Source organism: Hippopotamus amphibius, chromosome 17 (assembly GCF_030028045.1).
Source record: "Hippopotamus amphibius kiboko isolate mHipAmp2 chromosome 17, mHipAmp2.hap2, whole genome shotgun sequence".
Taxonomy (NCBI): Eukaryota; Metazoa; Chordata; class Mammalia; order Artiodactyla; family Hippopotamidae; genus Hippopotamus; species Hippopotamus amphibius.
In genome coordinates this window covers 13,231,322-13,250,934 of record NC_080202.1, presented here as the reverse complement: position 1 = coordinate 13,250,934, position 19,613 = coordinate 13,231,322, and the positions used below count along the sequence as shown (strand labels likewise).

Below are 19,613 nucleotides of genomic sequence, written 5' to 3'. Positions count from 1 at the left end.
ACAGCAATGGATAACAAAATAACTGAAATTAAAAATACTCTAGATGCTATAACCAGCAGAATGACTGAGGCAGAAGAACGAATAAGTGAGTTGGAAGACAGAATGGGGGAAATAAATGCCACAGAGCAGGAAAAAGAAAAAAGAATAAAAAGATTAGAAGACAGTCTCAGAGACCTCAGTGATAACCTTAAACGTACCAACATTCGAATTATAAGCATCCCAGAAGAAGAAGAAGAAAACAAGAAAGCGTCTGAGAAAATATTTGAAGAGGTTATAGTGGAAAACTTCCCCAACATGGGAAAGGAAATAATTCACCAAGTCCAAGAAGCACAGAGAGTCCCATACAGAATAAACCCAAGGAGAAATACACCAAGACACATATTAATCAAACTAATGACAGTTAAACACAAAGAAAAAATATTAAAAGCAGCAAGAGAAAAGCAACAAACAACATATAAGGGAAAACCCATCAGGATAACAGCTGACCTTTCTACAGAAACTCTGCAGGCCAGAAGGGACTGGCAGGATATACTGAAAGTCCTGAAAGAGAGAAACCTACAGCCAAGAATACTCTACCCAGCAAGAATCTCATTCAGATTTGAGGGAGAAATCAAAAGCTTTCCAGACAAGCAAAAGTTAAGAGAATTCAGCACCACCAAACCAGCCTTACAACAAGTGCTAAAGGAACTTCTCTAAGTAGGAAACACAAGAAAAGGAAAACACCTACAAATACAAACCCAAAACAATTAAGAAAATGGTAACTGGAACACACATGTCAATAATCACCTTAAATGTAAATGGATTAAATGCTCCAACCAAAAGACACAGACTGGCTGAATGGATACAAAAACAAGACCCTTCTATATGCTGCCTACAAGAAACCCACTTCAGACCAAGGGATACATATAGACTGAAAGTAAAGGGATGGAAAAAGATATTCCATGCAAATGGAAGTCAAAAGAAAGCTGGAGTAGCAATACTCATATCAGACAAATTAGACTTGAAAGTAAAGGCTATTAAAAGAGACAAGGAAGGACACTCCATAATGATCAAGGGATCCATTCAAGAAGAACATATCACAATGGTAAATATCTATGCCCCCAATATAGGAGCACCTCAATACATAAGGCAAATGCTAACAGCTATAAAAGGGGACATCAACAGTAACACAATAATAGTGGGAGACTTGAACACCCCACTTACATCAATGGACAGATCATCCAAACAGAAAATCAATAAAGACACACAAGCTTTAAATGACACATTAGACCATCTTGACTTAATTGATATTTATAGGACATTCCATCCAAAAATGACAGACTACACTTTCTTCTCAAGTGCACACGGAATATTTTCCAGGATAGATCACATCTTGGGTCACAAATCAAACCTCAGCAAATTCAAGAAAATTGAAATCATATCAAGCATCTTCTCAGACCACAACGCCATGAGACTAGATATCAATTACAGGAAAAAAACTGCAAAAAATACAAACACATGGAGGCTAAACAATTCACTATTAAACAACCAAGGAATCACTAAAGAAATCAAAGAGGAGATCAAAAAATATCTAGAAACAAATGACAACGAAAACACAACAACCCAAAACCTATGGGATGCAGCAAAAGCAGTTCTAAGAGGGAAGTTTATAGCAATACAGTCCTACCTTAAGAAACAAGAAAAGGATCGAATAAACAACCTAGGATCGAATAAACAACCTAACCTTACACCTAAAACAACTAGAGAAAGAAGAACAAAGAAACCCCAAAGTGAGCAGAAGGAAAGAAATCATAAAGATCAGAGCAGAAATAAATGAAAAAGAAAGGAAAGAAACCATAAGAAAAATAAATAAAACTAAAAGCTGGTTCTTTGAGAAGATTAACAAAATTGATAAACCATTAGCCAGACTCATCAAGAAAAAAAGGGAGAAGATGCAAATCAACAGAATTAGAAATGAAAAAGGAGAAGTAACAACAGACACCTCAGAAATACAAAACATCATGCGAGACTACTACAAGCAACTATATGCCAATCAATTGGATAACCTGGAAGAAATGGATACATTCTTAGAAAAATACAATCTTCCAAGACTGAACCAGGAAGAAATAGAAACCATGAACAGACCAATCACAAGTACGGAAATTGAGGCAGTGATTAAAAATCTCCCAACACACAAAAGCCCAGGACCAGATGGGTTCACGGGTGAATTCTATCAAACATTTCAAGAAGAGTTAACACCTATCCTTCTCAAACTCTTCCAAAATATTGCAGAAGGCGGAGCACTCCCAAACTCATTCTACGAGGCTACCATCACCCTGATACCAAAACCAGGCAAAGATGTCACAAAAAAAGAAAACTACAGACCAATATCACTGATGAATATAGATGCAAAAATCCTCAACAAAATACTAGCTAACAGACTGCAACAGCACATTAAAAAAATCATACACCATGATCAAGTGGGGTTTATCCCTGGGATGCAAGGATTCTTCAATATACGCAAATCAATCAACGTGATACATCATATCAACAACTTGAAGGATAAAAACCATATGATCATTTCAATAGATGCAGAAAAAGCTTTTGACAAAGTTCAACATCCATTTATGATAAAAGCTCTCCAGAAAATGGGCATAGAAGGAAATTACTCAACATAATAAAAGCCATATATGAAAAACCAAAAGCCAACATCGTTCTCAATGGGGAAAAACTGGAAGAATTCCCTCTAAGAACAGGAACAAGACAAGGGTGTCCACTCTCACCACTATTATTCAACATAGTTTTGGAAGTGTTAGCCACAGCAATCAGAGAAGAAAAAGAAATAAAAGGAATCCAAATTAGAAAAGAAGAAGTAAAATTGTCACTCTTTGCAGATGACATGATATTATATATAGAAAACCCTAAAGACTCTACCAGAAAACTGCTAGCACTAATTGATGAGTTTAGTAAAGTAGCAGGATACAAAATTAATGCACAGAAATCTCTTGCATTCCTATACACTAACAACGGAAGAGCAGAAAGAGAAATGAAGGAAACTCTCCCATTCACCATTGCAACCAAAAGAATAAAATACCTAGGAATAAACCTGCCTAAGGAGGCAAAAGATCTGTATACAGAAAACTTTAAGACATTGCTGAAAGAAATCAAAGACGACACAAACAGATGGAGGGACATACCATGTTCCTGGATTGGAAGAATCAACATCGTGAAAATGTCTGTACTACCCAAAGCAATTTACAGATTCAATGCAATCCCGATCAAATTACCAATGGCATTTTTCACAGAACTAGAGCAAGAAATCTTACGATTTGTATGGAAACGCAAAAGACCCTGAATAGCCAAAGCCATCTTGAGAAGGAAAAATGGAGTTGGTGGAATCAGGCTTCCTGACTTCAAACTATACTACAAGGCCATAGTGATCAAGACAGTATGGTACTGGCACAAAAATAGAAAGGAAGATCAATGGAATAGAACAGAGAACTCAGAAGTAAGCCCAAACACATATAGGCACCTTATCTTTGACAAAGGAGGCACGAGTATACAATGGAAAAAAGACAGCCTCTTCAATAAGTGGTGCTGGGAAAATTGGATAGCAACATGTAAAAGAAAGAAATTAGAACACTTCCTAACACCATACACAAAAATAAACTCTAAATGGATTAAAGACCTACATGTAAGGCCAGACACTATAAAACTCCTAGAGGAAAACATAGGCAGAACACTCTATGACATATATCAGAGCAACATCCTTTTTGACCCACCTCCTAGAATCAGGGAAATAAAATCAAGAATAAACGAATGGGACCTCATGAAACTTAAAAGCTTTTGCACAGCGAAAGAAACCATAAACAAGACTAAAAGGCAACCCTCAGAATGGGAAAAAATAATTGCCTATGAAACAACGGACAAAGGATTAACCTCCAAAATATACAAGCAGCTCATGAAGCTTAATACTAAAAAAGCAAATAACCCAATCCACAAATGGGCGGAAGACCTAAATAGACATTTCTCCAAAGAAGACATACAGATGGCCAACAAACACATGAAAAGATGCTCAACATCACTCAGCATCAGAGAAATGCAAGTCAAAGCCACAATGAGGTATCACCTCACACCAATCAGAATGGCCATCATCACAAAATCTGGAAACAACAAATGTTGGAGAGGGTGTGGAGAAAAGGGAACTCTCCTGCACTGTTGGTGGGACTGTAAGTTGGTACAGCCACTATGGAAAACAATTTGGAGGTTCCTTAAAAAACTACAAATAGAACTACCATATGATCCAGTCATCCCACTCCTGGGCATATACCCAAAGAAAACCATAATCCCAAAAGAAACTTGTACCATAATGTTTATTGCAGCACTATTTACAATAGCCAGGACATGGAAGCAACCGAAATGCCCATCAACAAATGAATGGATACAGAAGATGTGGCATATATATACAATGGAATATTACTCAGCTATAAAGAGGGATGAGATGGAGCTATATGTAATGAGGTGGATAGAACTACAATCTGTCATACATAGTGAAGTAAGCCAGAAAGAGAAGGACAAATATTGTATGCTAACTCACATATACGGAATCTAAAAATGGTACTGATGAACTCAGTGACAAGAACAAGGATGCAGATACAGAGAATGGACTGGAGAACTCGAGGTATGGGAGGGGGCGGGGGGTGAAGGGGAAACTGAGACGAAGCGAGAGAGTAGCACAGACATATATATACTACCAACTGTAAAACAGTCAGTGGGAAGTTGTTGTATAACAAAGGGAGCCCAACTCGAGGATGGAAGATGCCTTAGAGGACTGGGGCAGGGAGGGTGGGGGGGACTCGAGCGGGGGGAGTCAAGGAAGGGAGGGAATACGGGTATATGTGTATAAAAACAGATGATTGAACCTGGTGTACCCCCCAAAAAAAAAAAAAAAAGTATTGGGACAAGTAGCCACTGAGGAAAAATAAAGCTGGTTCTCGACATATGATAAACCTTTCATTAGGATAAATTCCAAATGGATCAAAATCTTAATATAAAAACTGAAACTATAAGAGCACCAGAAGAAACTAGATAAATACTCTAAAGTGATGCTGGAGTGAGAATACCTTTCTAATTATGACACAAAACCCAGAAGTCATAAAAGGTTAATAATTTTGACCACATAAAAATAAAACATTTCTTTGTAGCAAGAACCAATAAAAGCAATATCAAAAGACAAACACTGAACTGGAAAAAATATCTGCAACTCCTATTACAGGCAAAGGGCTCATTACTTTATGAACAGTTCCTACCGATCAATAAGATGGCAACTAATAATTCAGTAGGAAAATAAGCACAGTCTAATGGGAAATCTAATGGGAAATATAAATGGCTCTTAAACAAATGAAAAAATGCCCAACCTCATTTATAATCGGCAAAGTGCAAGTTAAAACTCTACTGAGATGCCATTTCTTACTTACCAGACGGGCAAAGAAAACTAAAATTGATAGCATACTGAGTTGGCATAGGCATGGGACAATGGTCATTCTCATACATTGCTACTAGGAGGGTAACCTGGTCTCACGATTATGGAGGCAATTTAGCAATCTCTCTCTTTTTGTTATAAACTTTTATTTATTTATTTATTTATTTATTATTTATTTGCTGTGTTGGGTCTTCGTTGCTGCGTGCGGGCTTTGTCCACTTGCAGAGAGTCGGGGCTACTCTTCATTGTGGTGCACAGGCTTCTCACTGCAGTGGCTTCTCTTGTTGCAGAGCATGGGCTCTAGGCACGGGAGCTTCAGTAGTTGTGGTGTAAGGGCTTAGTTGCTCCACAGCATGTGGGATCTTCCCGGACCAGTGATCAAACCCGTGTTCCCTGCATTGGCAGGCGGATTTTTAACCACTGCACCACCAGGGAAGTCCAGCAATACATATATCTCTTCATACATATATCTATAGATCTCCATTGGCCCAGTAATTCCTCTTCTAGGGATTTAACCTACAGACATAATCTTTTATCCTATAGATACGTGCAAAATAACATACATGCAAAGCTTCTCATCACAGAATTGTATGAAGTAACAAAAGATAGGAAAAAAGGTAAATACTGATCTAAAGGACACTTATTAAATAAATTACTATTATAGCCATATAACAGAATATAAGTGGAAAAAGCACAGTGCTAAACAGTGTGCCCAGAATGCTATGTATATAAAAAGAGTATATGCATGCAGGAGTGGGAGATTATTTGTATTTATTTATATGCTGAAGTACCTCTGGAAAGATACCTTAAAAGTGCTAGCTTCTGGGGCTTCCTAGGTGGCGCAGTGGTTGAGAATCCGCCTGCCAATGCAGAGGACGCGGGTTTGATCCCTGCTCCAGGAAGATCCCACATGCCACGGAGCAACTAAACCCGTGCGCCAACAACAAAAAAAAAAAGTGCTAGCTTCTGGGGATGGGAAACGAGTGGCTGGGGGACAGAGGAATTAGAATGCACTGTATACTCTTGCACCTTTAAAACTGTAACTATGTAAACACATATCCTATTCCAAAATAAATAGATAAAATAATGATAATAATACCATAATAACCACTATTGCTTAGGATATAGAGAAATGAGCATTCCTATACTCTGCTAGAAGTGATATAACTAGTTTTTTCCTGGAATGATTCAGCATCAAGTGCCAAAGGCCTTAAAAAAAAAAAAGTACATTCAATTGACCCAGCAATTGCCCTCCTAGGAATTTAACCTAAGGAAATAATCAGGTGCGTACAAATATTTACATAGAAAGATGCTCCTCACAGCTTTATGATACCAAGCAATCTGCCAACATTAGGAGATGTTAAATCGAGTACAGTTCTCTGTAATGGAACGCTAAGCCAGCCATAAAAAATCATGTTCTACTGGAAAATTTAATAACATGAGAAAACGGTCACAATAAATTGTTGAGGGGGAAAAAGGCAGGTTACAAAACAGTCAGTGCAACATTATTACAATTTTGTACAAGAAAAACATATTTTCAGAGGAAAAAGTGGCTGGCTGGATATAAGCAAAAATATTAACAGTGCTTATCATTGGTTATGGGATTTTTTTCTTACTTTTTATGCTTGTCTATATTTTCCAAGTAAACATATATTACATTTACAATCAGACAAAAATAACAGATATGATTTTTAACAAGAAAGAAAATAGCAGCTCCATGGAAAATTGCAAAGTACTGTAATCACCAAAATACTAGGAACACTCATCTCCCTTTACATTCAGAGCAAACCTTAATTTTTTGTCTGATTTCACTTTTTAGTTTACTTATTTTCCTTGAACAACTTCCCCTGTGATCACATTTATGACACACATGCATACAGCTGAAGAAAGATTAGCTCTGGAAAAGAACTGCTATTAAGCCATTTATCAGTGATCATTGTATCTAACGGATTTTCGTCCTTCAGCAATCACTAATGCTTACATTATTCAGCTAAATACTGTGTTGCAGCGTTACAAAGCAGGACTTTTATCAATTTCAGAAGATGCTGCTGTAGGTCTGATAGCTTTTGGAAACTAACTCCAAACTTTAAGCATAGGCCTGTTAAAGATGCAGAGTAGGGGGTACACTCTTCAAATTCACACTCATTCTTTCAATATGCAAGGTTCACAGACCTGGTTCAAAGGGTCGATACCTTCTTGCATTAAACCCATATTTATCTCTAACAAATTATGGCAGGAAGTCTCCCAGGGATCTTGTTCCAGTTCCGACTCTGGAAGCAGGACAATAAGAGCAATAGATTGTTAAAAGCCACTATTCCTCCCCAAAATCTAGTTCATTGATGGTTAGTGTAAGAATTTTAAATATTCGTTGACAACTTTCAATATGCAGTTCAACTGGGCTGTGGCAGTTGAGCTTCTTTTCCTTCCTGAATCCAAGTCATACTGGCTATAAGCTAACATGGTGGCTAACCCCAAATCCAGCTGTTCTCTCAACTGGGACTATCACACTAACAGCCTCATCAGGTATTCAGACAAAAAAGGCACACAATTCAGTGAGAGCTGATAGACACAGGTGAGGGAGGCCGACACGTCCAATAAGACTGTGTCTGAAGGAATATGAGAAGAGAAGTTTCTTGATGGAATTCAGGACATGTAATACAAACTAGCCTTTGTTTCAGAATATGACAGGGGGTGTCTTACCTTAGAGTACAGCACTGTGGCTCCCATATAATCCTTCCCCTGAAATTTTTTGTTTCCTTCTTCTCTGTAGAAAAGGGGAGCATTGGGGTCCTTTTCAACAAGGTAATCTCTAGAAAGCCTTTTTAAAAACATCTCATCCTCAGGTCTTCACGAAGAAAGAAAAAACAACCACAACAAAGCACAAATTTGTTATTTCAAGGAAAACTCTTGCCCATTGCACCTGAAATAGGAGTGAGTGCCTACAAAATACTGGGACAAAAGAGGTTGGATATATTATATAATGTGACTGGGGGAAAAAAATCTTTGGTTTCAGAGACACAGGGGCTGGAATTTCTATCTAGAGGACAGAATACAGACTTTTTCCTCTTTATCTCACAGATACTAGCCAGTAAACCATTCCTTGGATAATGCATTACATAGAAGCTGGGGTGTGGAGAACGTCATAATACACAGAGTCCTTGCACCAAGGCATACTCTCACCTAAACTTTGTTGGAAACACTTGAGTGATTGGTTGACGGAGGCGGGGTGGGGGGGAGGGAAGGAGGAGGAGGAAGAGGAGGAGGAGAAGGAAGTAGAGGAAGAGGAAGACAGAGGATGAATCATAAAGTAAATGTAGGGAAATGTTAACATTTGGGGAATCTGAAAGAAGGCCATCGCACAGCAATTCTTTATCCTATTTTTGCAAGTAAATCTGAAATTATTTCAACCTGCAAAGTTTTTAAAAATAAGTATATGGGGCTTCCCTGGTGGTGCAGTGGTTAAGAATCTGCCTGCCAATGCAGGGGACACAGATTCGAGCCCTGCTCTGGGAAGATCCCACATGCCGCGGAACAACCAAGCCCGTGCACCACAGCTACTGAGCCTGTGCTCTAAAGCCCACGAGCCACAACTACTGAGCCCATGTGCCTAGAGCCAGTGCTCTGCGACAAGAGAAGCCATCTCAATATGAAGCCTTTGCACTGCAATGAAGAGTAGCCCCCAACACAGCCAATACAAAAAAAAAAAAAAAAAAGTATATGAATTCTCTAATATATAAATACACAAACATATACTTTTTTTCCAATAAAGAAAAATAGTATAGAATAACCTAGACTATACTCTTTGATTATACAATGCAATGAAGCAAAATATGAATAACATGGGAACTAACAATTCTCTTAAGCAACTCTTGGGTCAAAGGGGAAATCAAAGTCAAAATCACAGAATGTTTAGAAAAATGTTTTTCAAATTTTTGTTTACAAAGACCCACGATAAGAAAAACCTTTCACATTGTGATTCAGTATGACGCATCTGTGTATGTACATATGGAAATTTCACAAAATATTATTTATCTTTAAGTTAACATCAAATATGATTTTAATATTTAAACACACCATAGAAAAAAATATCAAAATAAATAACACAAAAAGAAAAATAAGGAAAGACTTTATTTAATTCAGAAGGTGTGCCTGCCTGTTCTAAATTTATTCCAGTACAGAAAATATGAGGACAATACCCCATGCATATTTGGTACACCATAGATCCTATTCTTTGTTTTATTTGTTTTTGTGTTGTTTTAAATTAGGTTAAACCTGAAAATCCTATTCAAACAAAAAAGTTGTGGTAAACAGTAATAACAGCAAAATTCTTCTTGCCTAACAATGGATATTCTTTAATTTTAATCCAAAATGATGATAAACTCAATGTTTTTGTAATTGTTCTTCAGTGTAATTAAGAACTAAGCTGCAATAATTCATTCTTTCTTCCTGCACCAAATTTAACTCAGTAATTAATTTAAAGTTTTGAAAAGCAAATGATTGGTCTTCCTTTTTTCAATATTTCAGATTTTCTTTTGGAATGCTATAATAAAAAAATTTGTGGAAGTGAGATGAAACAATTTTCTAATTAATCTTTTTAATTTTGGTAAAATATTTTAAAAACTGTCATTTTAGCCATTTTAAAGTATATAGTTCAGTGACATTAAGTAAATTCACAATATTGTGCAGTCATCACCACTATCCATTTCCAGAACTTTCTCACCAACCCAAACTAGAACTCTGCCTTCCAATGCAGGAGATGCGGGTTCGGTCCCTGGTTGGGGAACTAAGGTCCCACAAGCCAAGGGGCAACTAAGCCCACAAGCTGCAACGCAACTACTGAGCACGTGGGCCACAAGTAGAGAGTTGGCATGCTGCAACTACAGAGCCCACGCGCTCTGGAGCCTGCGCAACACAACTAGAGAGAAGCTCGTGTGCCACAACTACAGAGAGGCCTGCACGCCACAACAAGGATCCCCCATGCCACAACGAAGATCCCACGTGCCACAACTAAGACCTGACACAGCCAATAAATAAATAAATAAATAAATATTAAAAAAAAAAAAAGAATCAATCCCTGCATTATATAGATTATTTCAGAGCATATAAAAAGATGGGAAGCTCTCCAATTCATGCTATGAGGCTACTAAAACTGATACCAAGAGTTGACAAATAGAACACGAAAAAGAACACGCAGGCTAATACCATTTAACATAGATATAAAAATCCTAAAAATAACATCAGCAAATTGAATCTAGCCATGTGTTAAAAAAATGATAGATGATAAACAGAGTTTATTTCCAAAACAGTTCAACTTTAATAAATCTACTGATGTAAATCTTGCATTAACAGATTAAAGGAGAAAAAGAATAGGATCATTCCTCCCAAAAAAGGACTGATAAAATTCAACACTTGGGACTTCTCTGGTGGCGCAGTGGATAAGACTGTTCTCCCAATGCAGGGGACCCGGGTTTGATGCCTGGTCAGGGAACTATATCCCACATGCATGCTGCAACTAAGAGTTCACATGCCACAACTAAGGAGCCCGTGTGCTGCAACTAAGGAGACTGTCTGCTGCAACTAAGATTCGGCACAACTAACTAACTAAATATTTAAAAAAAAATTCAATACTTATTGGAACTTCCTTGGTGGTCTAGTGGTTAAGACTCCACGCTGCCAATGCAGGGGGCTTAGGTTTGATCCCTGATGGGGAACTACATCCCGCACGCAGCCTACAGCTAAGAAGTCCGCATGCTGCAACTAAAAGAGCCTGCATGCCGCAACTAAGACCTGGCACAGCCAAATAAATAAATAAATATATAAAAATGAATATTAAAAAAATTTAACATTTATGACAGAATATAGGGCAACTTCCTTAAACTGAAAAATGGTATATACTATAAACCTATAGCAATGTCCTAAATGGCTGTTACTAATCAACATTGCACTAGAGGTCTAACTAACGCAATAATTAAAAAGGGAAGAGGTACAAATATTGCAAAGGAGGATCACTGTTTGCAGATATACTTACTAAAAATTGTAAGTGGACTGGCATAGAAATGACTAAATAATGTGAAAGTACAGTGAGGTTGCCTGTTATAAGGTGATTTCTAGCTTATATTTATGAGTTACATTACTAACATAATCATCAGTTAGAGAATGTAATTGGGGGGAAAAGTTTTATTCACAAGAACAACAAAAGCCTTGCAAGAAGTAAGAATAAATCTAAGAGGGAATGTGCTAGACCTATATAAAGAGAATGATAAAACTTTACTTAAGGACATAAAAGAAGCCCTAAACAAGTGGCAAGACATACCCTTTACTTGAGTGAGGAAATTTAATATTGTAAAGATGTCAAGTCTCCCTAAATGAATCCATAAATTCAAACACAATCCCAATAAAAAACCCAACAACACTTTTTACTGAACTTGACAGTCAATTCTGAAGTTCACATGGGGGAAATGTATACAAAACAGCCAAGATATTCTTGAAAAAGAATAATGACTGTGTACGTGTGTGGGAACTTGGCTTAACCCGTAGAAAAGCCACATTTGTACCAAACTTCCCTGCTTTCAAGTGCTCCTTCTCACTACACCTAGTAATAAAATCTCAGGTGGGAGACCATTCCTGTGGTTAAAGTAGGATCGACCCCAATTTAGTAAGCGGGTTGGGCATGTGATATGGGCCTGGCCAATCAGAGGAGCCCATACCTTTGGTTGAAGGGGTGTGCATGCCATCAAAGTTAGGCTGATCAGAGTCCAACCCAGACTTTTTCTGCCAAAACTCTTGGGAAAGATGGCCTCTTTTCTTGTGGTTATTAAGCTATTATCAGGGTGTGCTCAAGGCTACCAATGGTTATACTGCCCACCAGGTGGAGAGAGTCTGTCTGATAGGTGAAGAGATACAGAATCTGATGACATCTCCTGAGCTCCTGGATACAACTCTGCTTGAAAATAGATGTGCCTTTGCACATCCCAGTTTCATAGCCTATAGATTTCCTAATTTGAGCTGAGTTTCTGTCACTTGAAACTGAAAGAATTCTAATATGATAAAGTCTGGCAATTAAAACGCTTTGGTTTTGGCACAGAAATAAAGTCTAGAAACACACTTATAGATAAGTAGGAATTTAATTTTTAATAAATGTGGCATTTTGAAGCACTGGGTAAAGAATAGACTATTCAATAAGTGATGTGGGAAAATTATCTGGAATAAAACTTAGGATATTTCCTCACATCATACACAAAAGTAAATTCCAGGTAGATTAGAGAGCTAAAACTAAAACACAAAACTACCAAAAAAGTTAGAAGAAAATAATATTTTTATAATCTTGGGGAAGAAGAGACTATCCTAAAACACATAACCCAGAAGCCATAAAAGAAAATGACAGATATGGCTGTATAACAGTTAAAACATATTCACACAATTTATATATGAGAGACACCATAAGTAAAATTAAAAAAAGATAAAGAATAGACTAGGAGAAAAATTAGTAACATATATAGCAAAGAAATACACAGCCAAATTCATGAAGACTTCTTATAAATTAATTAGAGAAAGACAGACAACCCACTAAAGAAACGGGCAAAGGACACAAATGAAAAATTCACAGAAGAAATATAAATGGGTAACATCGGAAATGGTGCATTACTTCACTAGTAATCAGATAAATTCTAATTAAAACAAGATTATATTGTCCTTAAGGTTGCCAAAACTAAAGACTGTTGCTTTCTTATGTTGGTGAGGACAAGTTCATGGTAAACAGGTAAAGCTTTCTTGGAAGTCAATTTGGCAGTATTTACTAAATTTAAAATGCTCACAACCACTGATGCAACAAATCCTCTTCTAAGAAACTATCTTAAGTTCTAAATACATGTACAACAACATATATGAGTTGTTCATTGCAGCATGGTTTGTAACAGTAAAAAAACAAACAAAAAACCCAAAAAAACCCACCAACCACCTGAAAAGAACATAACTGCCCATCAATAGGGAAAAAAATAACTAAGTTGTGGCATAATATACTAGCAATATCATGTGGTTGCTGAAAAGATTAAGGTATGATGTTGGAAAAAAACACAGAACAAAGCATGTAACAATCTAACAGAGGAGAAAAAGATACGTACACATTTATCTACAAATGTATGAGAATACATAAAAAGAACCAGAAAGTTCTAATAACTTGTGGTTATCTCTGAAAGAGAGTGAGAAGGCTAAGGGGGAAAATTTCATGTTTTACTTTATTAACTGTGTCAAATATTGTATGATGGGAAGGTACTTGTATCTGTCTAACATTTATAAAAAGAAAAACAACAAGCCAAAGAAAAAAAAAAGTATAACCTAGTACCTGAACTGGCAAGGCTCAAGGCTGAATTATTTCATTCAACCAAAATCTGAGTGCCTCTATGTGCCAGACACTGTAATAGTTGCTGGCACAAACATAAACAGGTAAACCTTGAACTTGAAAGGTATGTGTTTATGTGTATATATGAGGCTGTCATTTATGTGTCATAATGGGTTATTATTATGTGCCAGCCACTGAACAGCTTTACCAGACTGTCACTCAATCAATATTTACTGAGTACCTGGTTTTTTGTTTGTTTTTTACAATTTGACTTTTTCTTATTAGTAATGTATATATGGCAATCCCAATCTCCCAATTCATCTCACCCCAACCCCAACCCCCTCGAGTACCCCTTTGTTTTTTTTTTGACACTACACTACTCTTGCAGAAAGACAAACAAATACCAACATGGTTCTTGCCCTCAAAGAGTTTAGTCTAGTAGTAAAGTAGACATTAATCAAATGATTACACGAATATAAAAAGGAAAGGTAGGCAGTGTTGTAAATGCATAAAAAATGAAGATGACCCAGCGGGGACTCAGGGAAGGCTTTCCTGAGGAAGACTTGGCTGGTTCTGAAGGATGAGCAGAAGTGAATTAGTTCTCAGGGTATGGTGGGATGCGTAGGAAAAGTCCTTCAGGCAAAAGAAATACCCTAAGAAGAGGCCCTGTGACAAAAAGCAGCACAGTGCATATCAAGAACTAAAAGCAGGCCCATATGCCTGATAGGGGAGTGTGGTGGGAGAGGAGGCCAGAGAGATAGGCAGTGGTCAGACTGCAACGTCTTACTGGCCACATTAGGAATTTTAGTCTTTACTGCAAGAGCAAAAGAAACTGGTTTTAAGTGAGAGTGACAGAATATGATTTGTGTTTTGAAAAATGCTTCCTGCTGTGATGGAGAAAATAGTTTGGAGGGAGGCAGGGATGGATATAGGAAACCAGTCACGAAGCAGTTGTAATGGTCTAGCTACCGACAGTAATCTGGGTTGGGGAAGTAACGGGAATGTATTAGCTTTTTGTTGCTGCTATAACAAACTACCACAAAATTAGTGGCTTAACAGCCTGGGCTCGATCCCCAGTTGTGGAACTAAGATCCCACAAGCCACGCAGCCTGGCCAAAAAAAAAATTAGTAGCTTAAAAGAAACAAACAAACAAAATATTATCTAACAGTTCTGCAGGGAGGAAGTTTGGCATGGGTCTCAATGGGCTAAAATCAAGGTGTTGGTAGGGATGAATTGTTTTCTGGAGGCTCTTGGGGAGAATCTGTTTCCTTGCCTTTTCCACTTTCTAGAGGCTGCCTACATTCCTTGGCTTGTGGCTCCCCTCCTCTGTCTTCTGAGCCAGCAATGGTGCGTCTCTGACCATTCTTCCACAGTCGCATCTCCCTCTGACTCCTCTTTTCTCCCTCCTTTTTTTCTACTTTGAAGGACACTTGTGATTAAAGTGGGCTCACCTGGATAATCCAGGCTATTCTCCCTGTCTTAAATTGGCTTTTTTAGCAACCTTAATTCCATCTGCAACCTTAATTTCTCTTTATTATGTTACCTAACATATTCACAAATCTGGGGATTTATGACATGGACATCTTTGGAGTATATTTTTCTGTCTGCCACATGGGGAAATAGAGGAGACTGACTTGATGTGATTTTATATATATATGTGTGTGTGTATATATATATATATATATATATATATGCACGGTTTTTTCTTTGGTTATTTTTTTAAATGTTTTTATTTATTTATTTACTTACTTACTGTGTTGCTGTACGCGGGCTTTCTCTAGTTGCAGCGAGTGGGGGCTACTCTTCATTGCAGTGCGTGGGCTCCTCATTGTGGTGGCTTCTCTCTTGTTGTGAAGCATGGACTCTAGGCACTCAGGCTTCAGTAGCTGTGGCACGTGGGCTCAGTAGTTGTGGCTCACAGGCTCTAGAGTGCAGGCTCAGTAACTGTGGTGCATGGGCTTAGCTGCTCCATGGCATGTGGGATCTTCCCAGACCAAGGATCGAACCCGTGACCCCTGCACTGGCAGGTGGATTCTTAACCACTGTGCCACCAGGGAAGGCCCAGTCAGTCTGTTTCTAATGTTTATTTTTTCTCTTCATTATGTCATTTTTATACCCCTCTGCATGTTTAGTAATTCTGTGTTCCTGATACTGTGTATGGAGGACATAATGAAGCAAGATGACATCTTCCACCATGAAAGTGCCCCCTTTCCCATGCTAAGCAGACAGGATGAGGGGCTGGCCTACCTTTATCAAGAGTTGAACTGGATCAGAGTTGGGCTACAGTTTTATTAACACTCAGTACACCTCTGGTGTCTTCATGTTCTTGGATGTGGACCTCCTGAGCTTTTGGCTGAGAGACTTGAAGCTCTCATGCCTGAAAGTTTTGGTCTCAGGACGTTTTGAGTTAGGATTTTTAACTTATCACATCAGACGTTCAAAATCCAGCAAACATCTTGAAAGGAAGACTATATGTGTGTTTGTTGCAGGCCCCTGTCCACTAGTGGGATTCTGCTCCCCAGCATTGCAAGACTGCTGGAGATTTTATTCTGCCTTTTTGGTAGGCCTCCTGCACTTCCTGAGAACTCAGTAAACGTTCCATGAGGCAAACGGACTTTAAATTTGGGTCTTGAGTTTGGGCATCTTGTTTCCAATCCGTCACATCAGCCCCAAATGACTGCCAAAAGGTCTGCTTGTTTCAGTTTCCCCCAGGGCAGTCCCTATGCTTGGGGCCAGCCTGATCCTCAGCTGTAATTACCTCTGTGAAAGACCATGGCTAGCGATCGCCCAGGAAGGAGCCTTTTCTCTCTGGAATTTTAGTCTATCTGGTCCTTGTAGCTCTCTGGTGTTTTTAAAAATATGACCATTATAAGATCAATATTTTTTAGTTGCAAAGAGTACTGCCTGTTGTGACCTATTATATGCTACCCACAAGCAGAAGTCCTATTTGCCAAATCTGAAAGAAATCTAACATTCATGGTCCTACAATGGACACAATTTGGGAATGGATTTAATATGGGGTATGAGAAAGAAGAAAAAATCAGGCATGACTCCTAGGCTTCTGGGTAGTGCCTGGATAGATGGTGGTATAATTCACTAAGGGATCATGATGATTTGAAGTAAAAAGGAGAAAGATTATGAGTTATTTTAAAATATAGAATGGTGGACAGGTTTCTAGTTTTAGGAACTGAAATAAGGCAGTGTGGTTCATTAAGGTAGGGACCACTGGGGGACTTCACTGGTGGTCCAGTGGTTAAGACTTAGCCTTCCAATGCAGGTGGTGCAGGTTTGATCCCTGGTCGGGGAGCTAAGATCTCACATGCCTCATGGCCAAGAAACCAAAATATGAAACTGAAGCAATATTGTAACAAATTCAATAAAGACTTTAAAAATGGTCCAGGGGCTTCTCTGGTGGCACAGTGGTTGAGAATCCACCAGCCAATGCAGGGGAAACGGGTTCGATCCCTGGGCTGGAAAGATCCCACATGCCACGGAGCAAATAAGCCTGTGCGCCACAACTACTGAGTCTGTGCTCTAGAGCCCGAGAGCCACAACTACTGAAACCTTCACGCCTAGAGCCCGTGCTCTGCAACAAGAGAAGTCACTGCAATGAGAAGCCCACACACCACAATGAAGAGTAGCCCCCACTCACCGCAACTAGAGAAAGCCCGTGTGCAGCAAGGAAGACCCAATGCAGCCAATAGAAATAAATATTTAAAAAATGGTCCACATCAAAAAAATCTTAAAAAAAAAAAAGATAGGAATCACTGGAAGGGAGTCTAATTTTGAAGACAATATTGTGAGTTTGGTTTTGGATATGCTGAATTTTAAGTATCTTTGAGGCTTTAAGTAGTCAGTTGGATTTAGATATTTGTGTCTCAGAGGAGAAGTGAGGGCTAGAGATATAATTTTAAGGGTAATCGGAATATAGGAGGTTAACTGATGTCATGGGTGTGAATGAGGCTGAATGGGTTGAGAATACAGAGTGAAAAGGAAAGAGGGTCTAGGCTGGAGTCTTGAGGAACTCCAACATTAAACAAGTAGGCAAATCCTCTTCTTTGATTTATATTCCTTTCAGTGCTCCAAAACTTCAAATTTGGATTCTTATGGATATTCCTTTTTATTGTTAGCAAGCTATATCAACTTATCTTGGGAAAACTTTATTATCCAAAGTTTTCATCGGCAGTTCTCCATAGTTTTTGGAAATTCTGTAAAGGGAACCCACAGATCCTGTAGAGTTTTAACACTATTTTTCAAACTGCAGGTCATGACTCAGTAGGTCATGAAATCAGTTTAGTGGGTCCTGATTAGTACTTTATTTTATTTATAATAAATTTATTTATTTATTTATTTTATTGGCTGTGTTGGGTCTTTTTTTGCTGTGTGTGGGCTTTCTTTGGTTGTGGTGAGTGGGAGCTACTCTTCTTTGTGGTGCGCAGGCTCCTCATTGCCATGGCTTCTCTTGTTGCGGAGAACAGGCTCTAAGCGCGTGGGCTTCAGTAGTTGCAGCACAGGGGCTCAATAGTTGTGGCTCACGGGCTCTAAAGCGCAGGCTCGATAGTTGTGGCGCACGGGCTTAGTTGCTCTGTGGCATGTGGGATCTTCCTGGAGCAGGGATCGAACCCGTGTCCCCTGCATTGGCAGGTGGATTCTTAACCACTGCGCCACCTAGGAAGCCCCTGATTAGTACTTTACAAATGAGATCAATAGAAGGGACAATATCAAAAAGTACATCACATGTAGTAAGCATCTACACTTTCTTCCCTGGTGAAATTTTCCAGCCTCGTGGCTCAAAATGCCATGTAGTAATTCCCATGTAATTTATATCTCTAGCCCAGGCCTCATAAACTCCATGCTCATTTAGACATCCCCACTTGGATGTCTACTAGACATTTCCAACTGAAATATGAACCCCTAAACTTCCTTCCCAAGATGGCGCCACCTGCAGTTTTCCCAGGTGATGGTAATTTCACCCTTCTATCGTCTACATCCCTAGAGTCACTTTTCACTTCTCTTATTCTCTAACACACTATATCCCATCTGTCAGGAAATGCTATTAAGTACACCATCAGAATCCAACCACTTCTCACCATCCCCACTACTACCACCCTGGTCCAAATTACCATTACCTCCTCTCTCACTTGGATTAAAGCAATAGCCTCCCAACAAGTCTCTTTATTTCCACTCTTGCTCCTCCTATAGTCTACCCTCAACGCAGTGGTCAGGGCAATCCTTTAAAACAGGGATCAGCAAACTTTCTATATAAAGTCAGAGAGTAAACATTTAGCCTACGTGGGCCAAGAGGTAAAATCAAGGCTGTTACATAGGTACTTATACAACAAAAGTAAAAACATGCTTTTTAAAACTTTTTATAGACAAAATTCAAAATATAATAATTGAGTACAACTTCTTTTGTGACACAGGTCTACTAATGATAAAAACGAAAAAGAAAATTTTAAATGGATACCATCTTGCTAAACTGGATGTTTAGCAATGTTCCCATATCATCAAATTGATTACAAATGTTTATCTGTAAAAACCATTCTTAGCTGATGGCCACACAAAAATGGGCAGTGGGATGGACTTACCCTGTGGGTTGTTGTTTGCTGACATCTGCTTTAAAATATAATCAGATCACATCACTCTTATCTCAAAACCCTGTGAATTAGTTTTCGATAGTTGTGCAACAATTACCACAAATTCAGCAGATTAAAATAATACTCATTTATTATCCTCACAGTTCTGTAGATCAGAAGTCCAGGTGGGCTTGCCTGGGCTCTCTGCTTAGGGTCTCACAAGGCTGAAATCAAGGT

At 38.5% G+C, this 19,613-nt stretch overlaps 1 protein-coding gene across 7 annotated transcripts in view; it reads right to left on the bottom strand.

Moving 5' to 3' along the window:
- The window catches only part of SMYD4 (SET and MYND domain containing 4), a 42,113-nt gene that overhangs the window by 19,099 nt on the left and 3,401 nt on the right, over window positions 1-19,613 (bottom strand). For 5 of the 7 annotated variants that reach the window (XR_009049877.1, XR_009049876.1, XM_057714009.1 and 2 more), the window contains exon 3: window positions 8,162-8,306. Coding sequence is in view for 5 of the 7 variants with exons in the window: in XM_057714009.1 (XP_057569992.1) it covers window positions 8,162-8,306 (145 nt within the window). In the remaining 2 variants the exon portion in view is untranslated. Of the gene's footprint in view, window positions 1-7,633; window positions 7,732-8,161; window positions 8,307-15,549; window positions 16,504-19,613 lie in introns of those variants that run through there. The other 2 variants (XM_057714010.1, XM_057714008.1) reach the window with 2 other exon arrangements.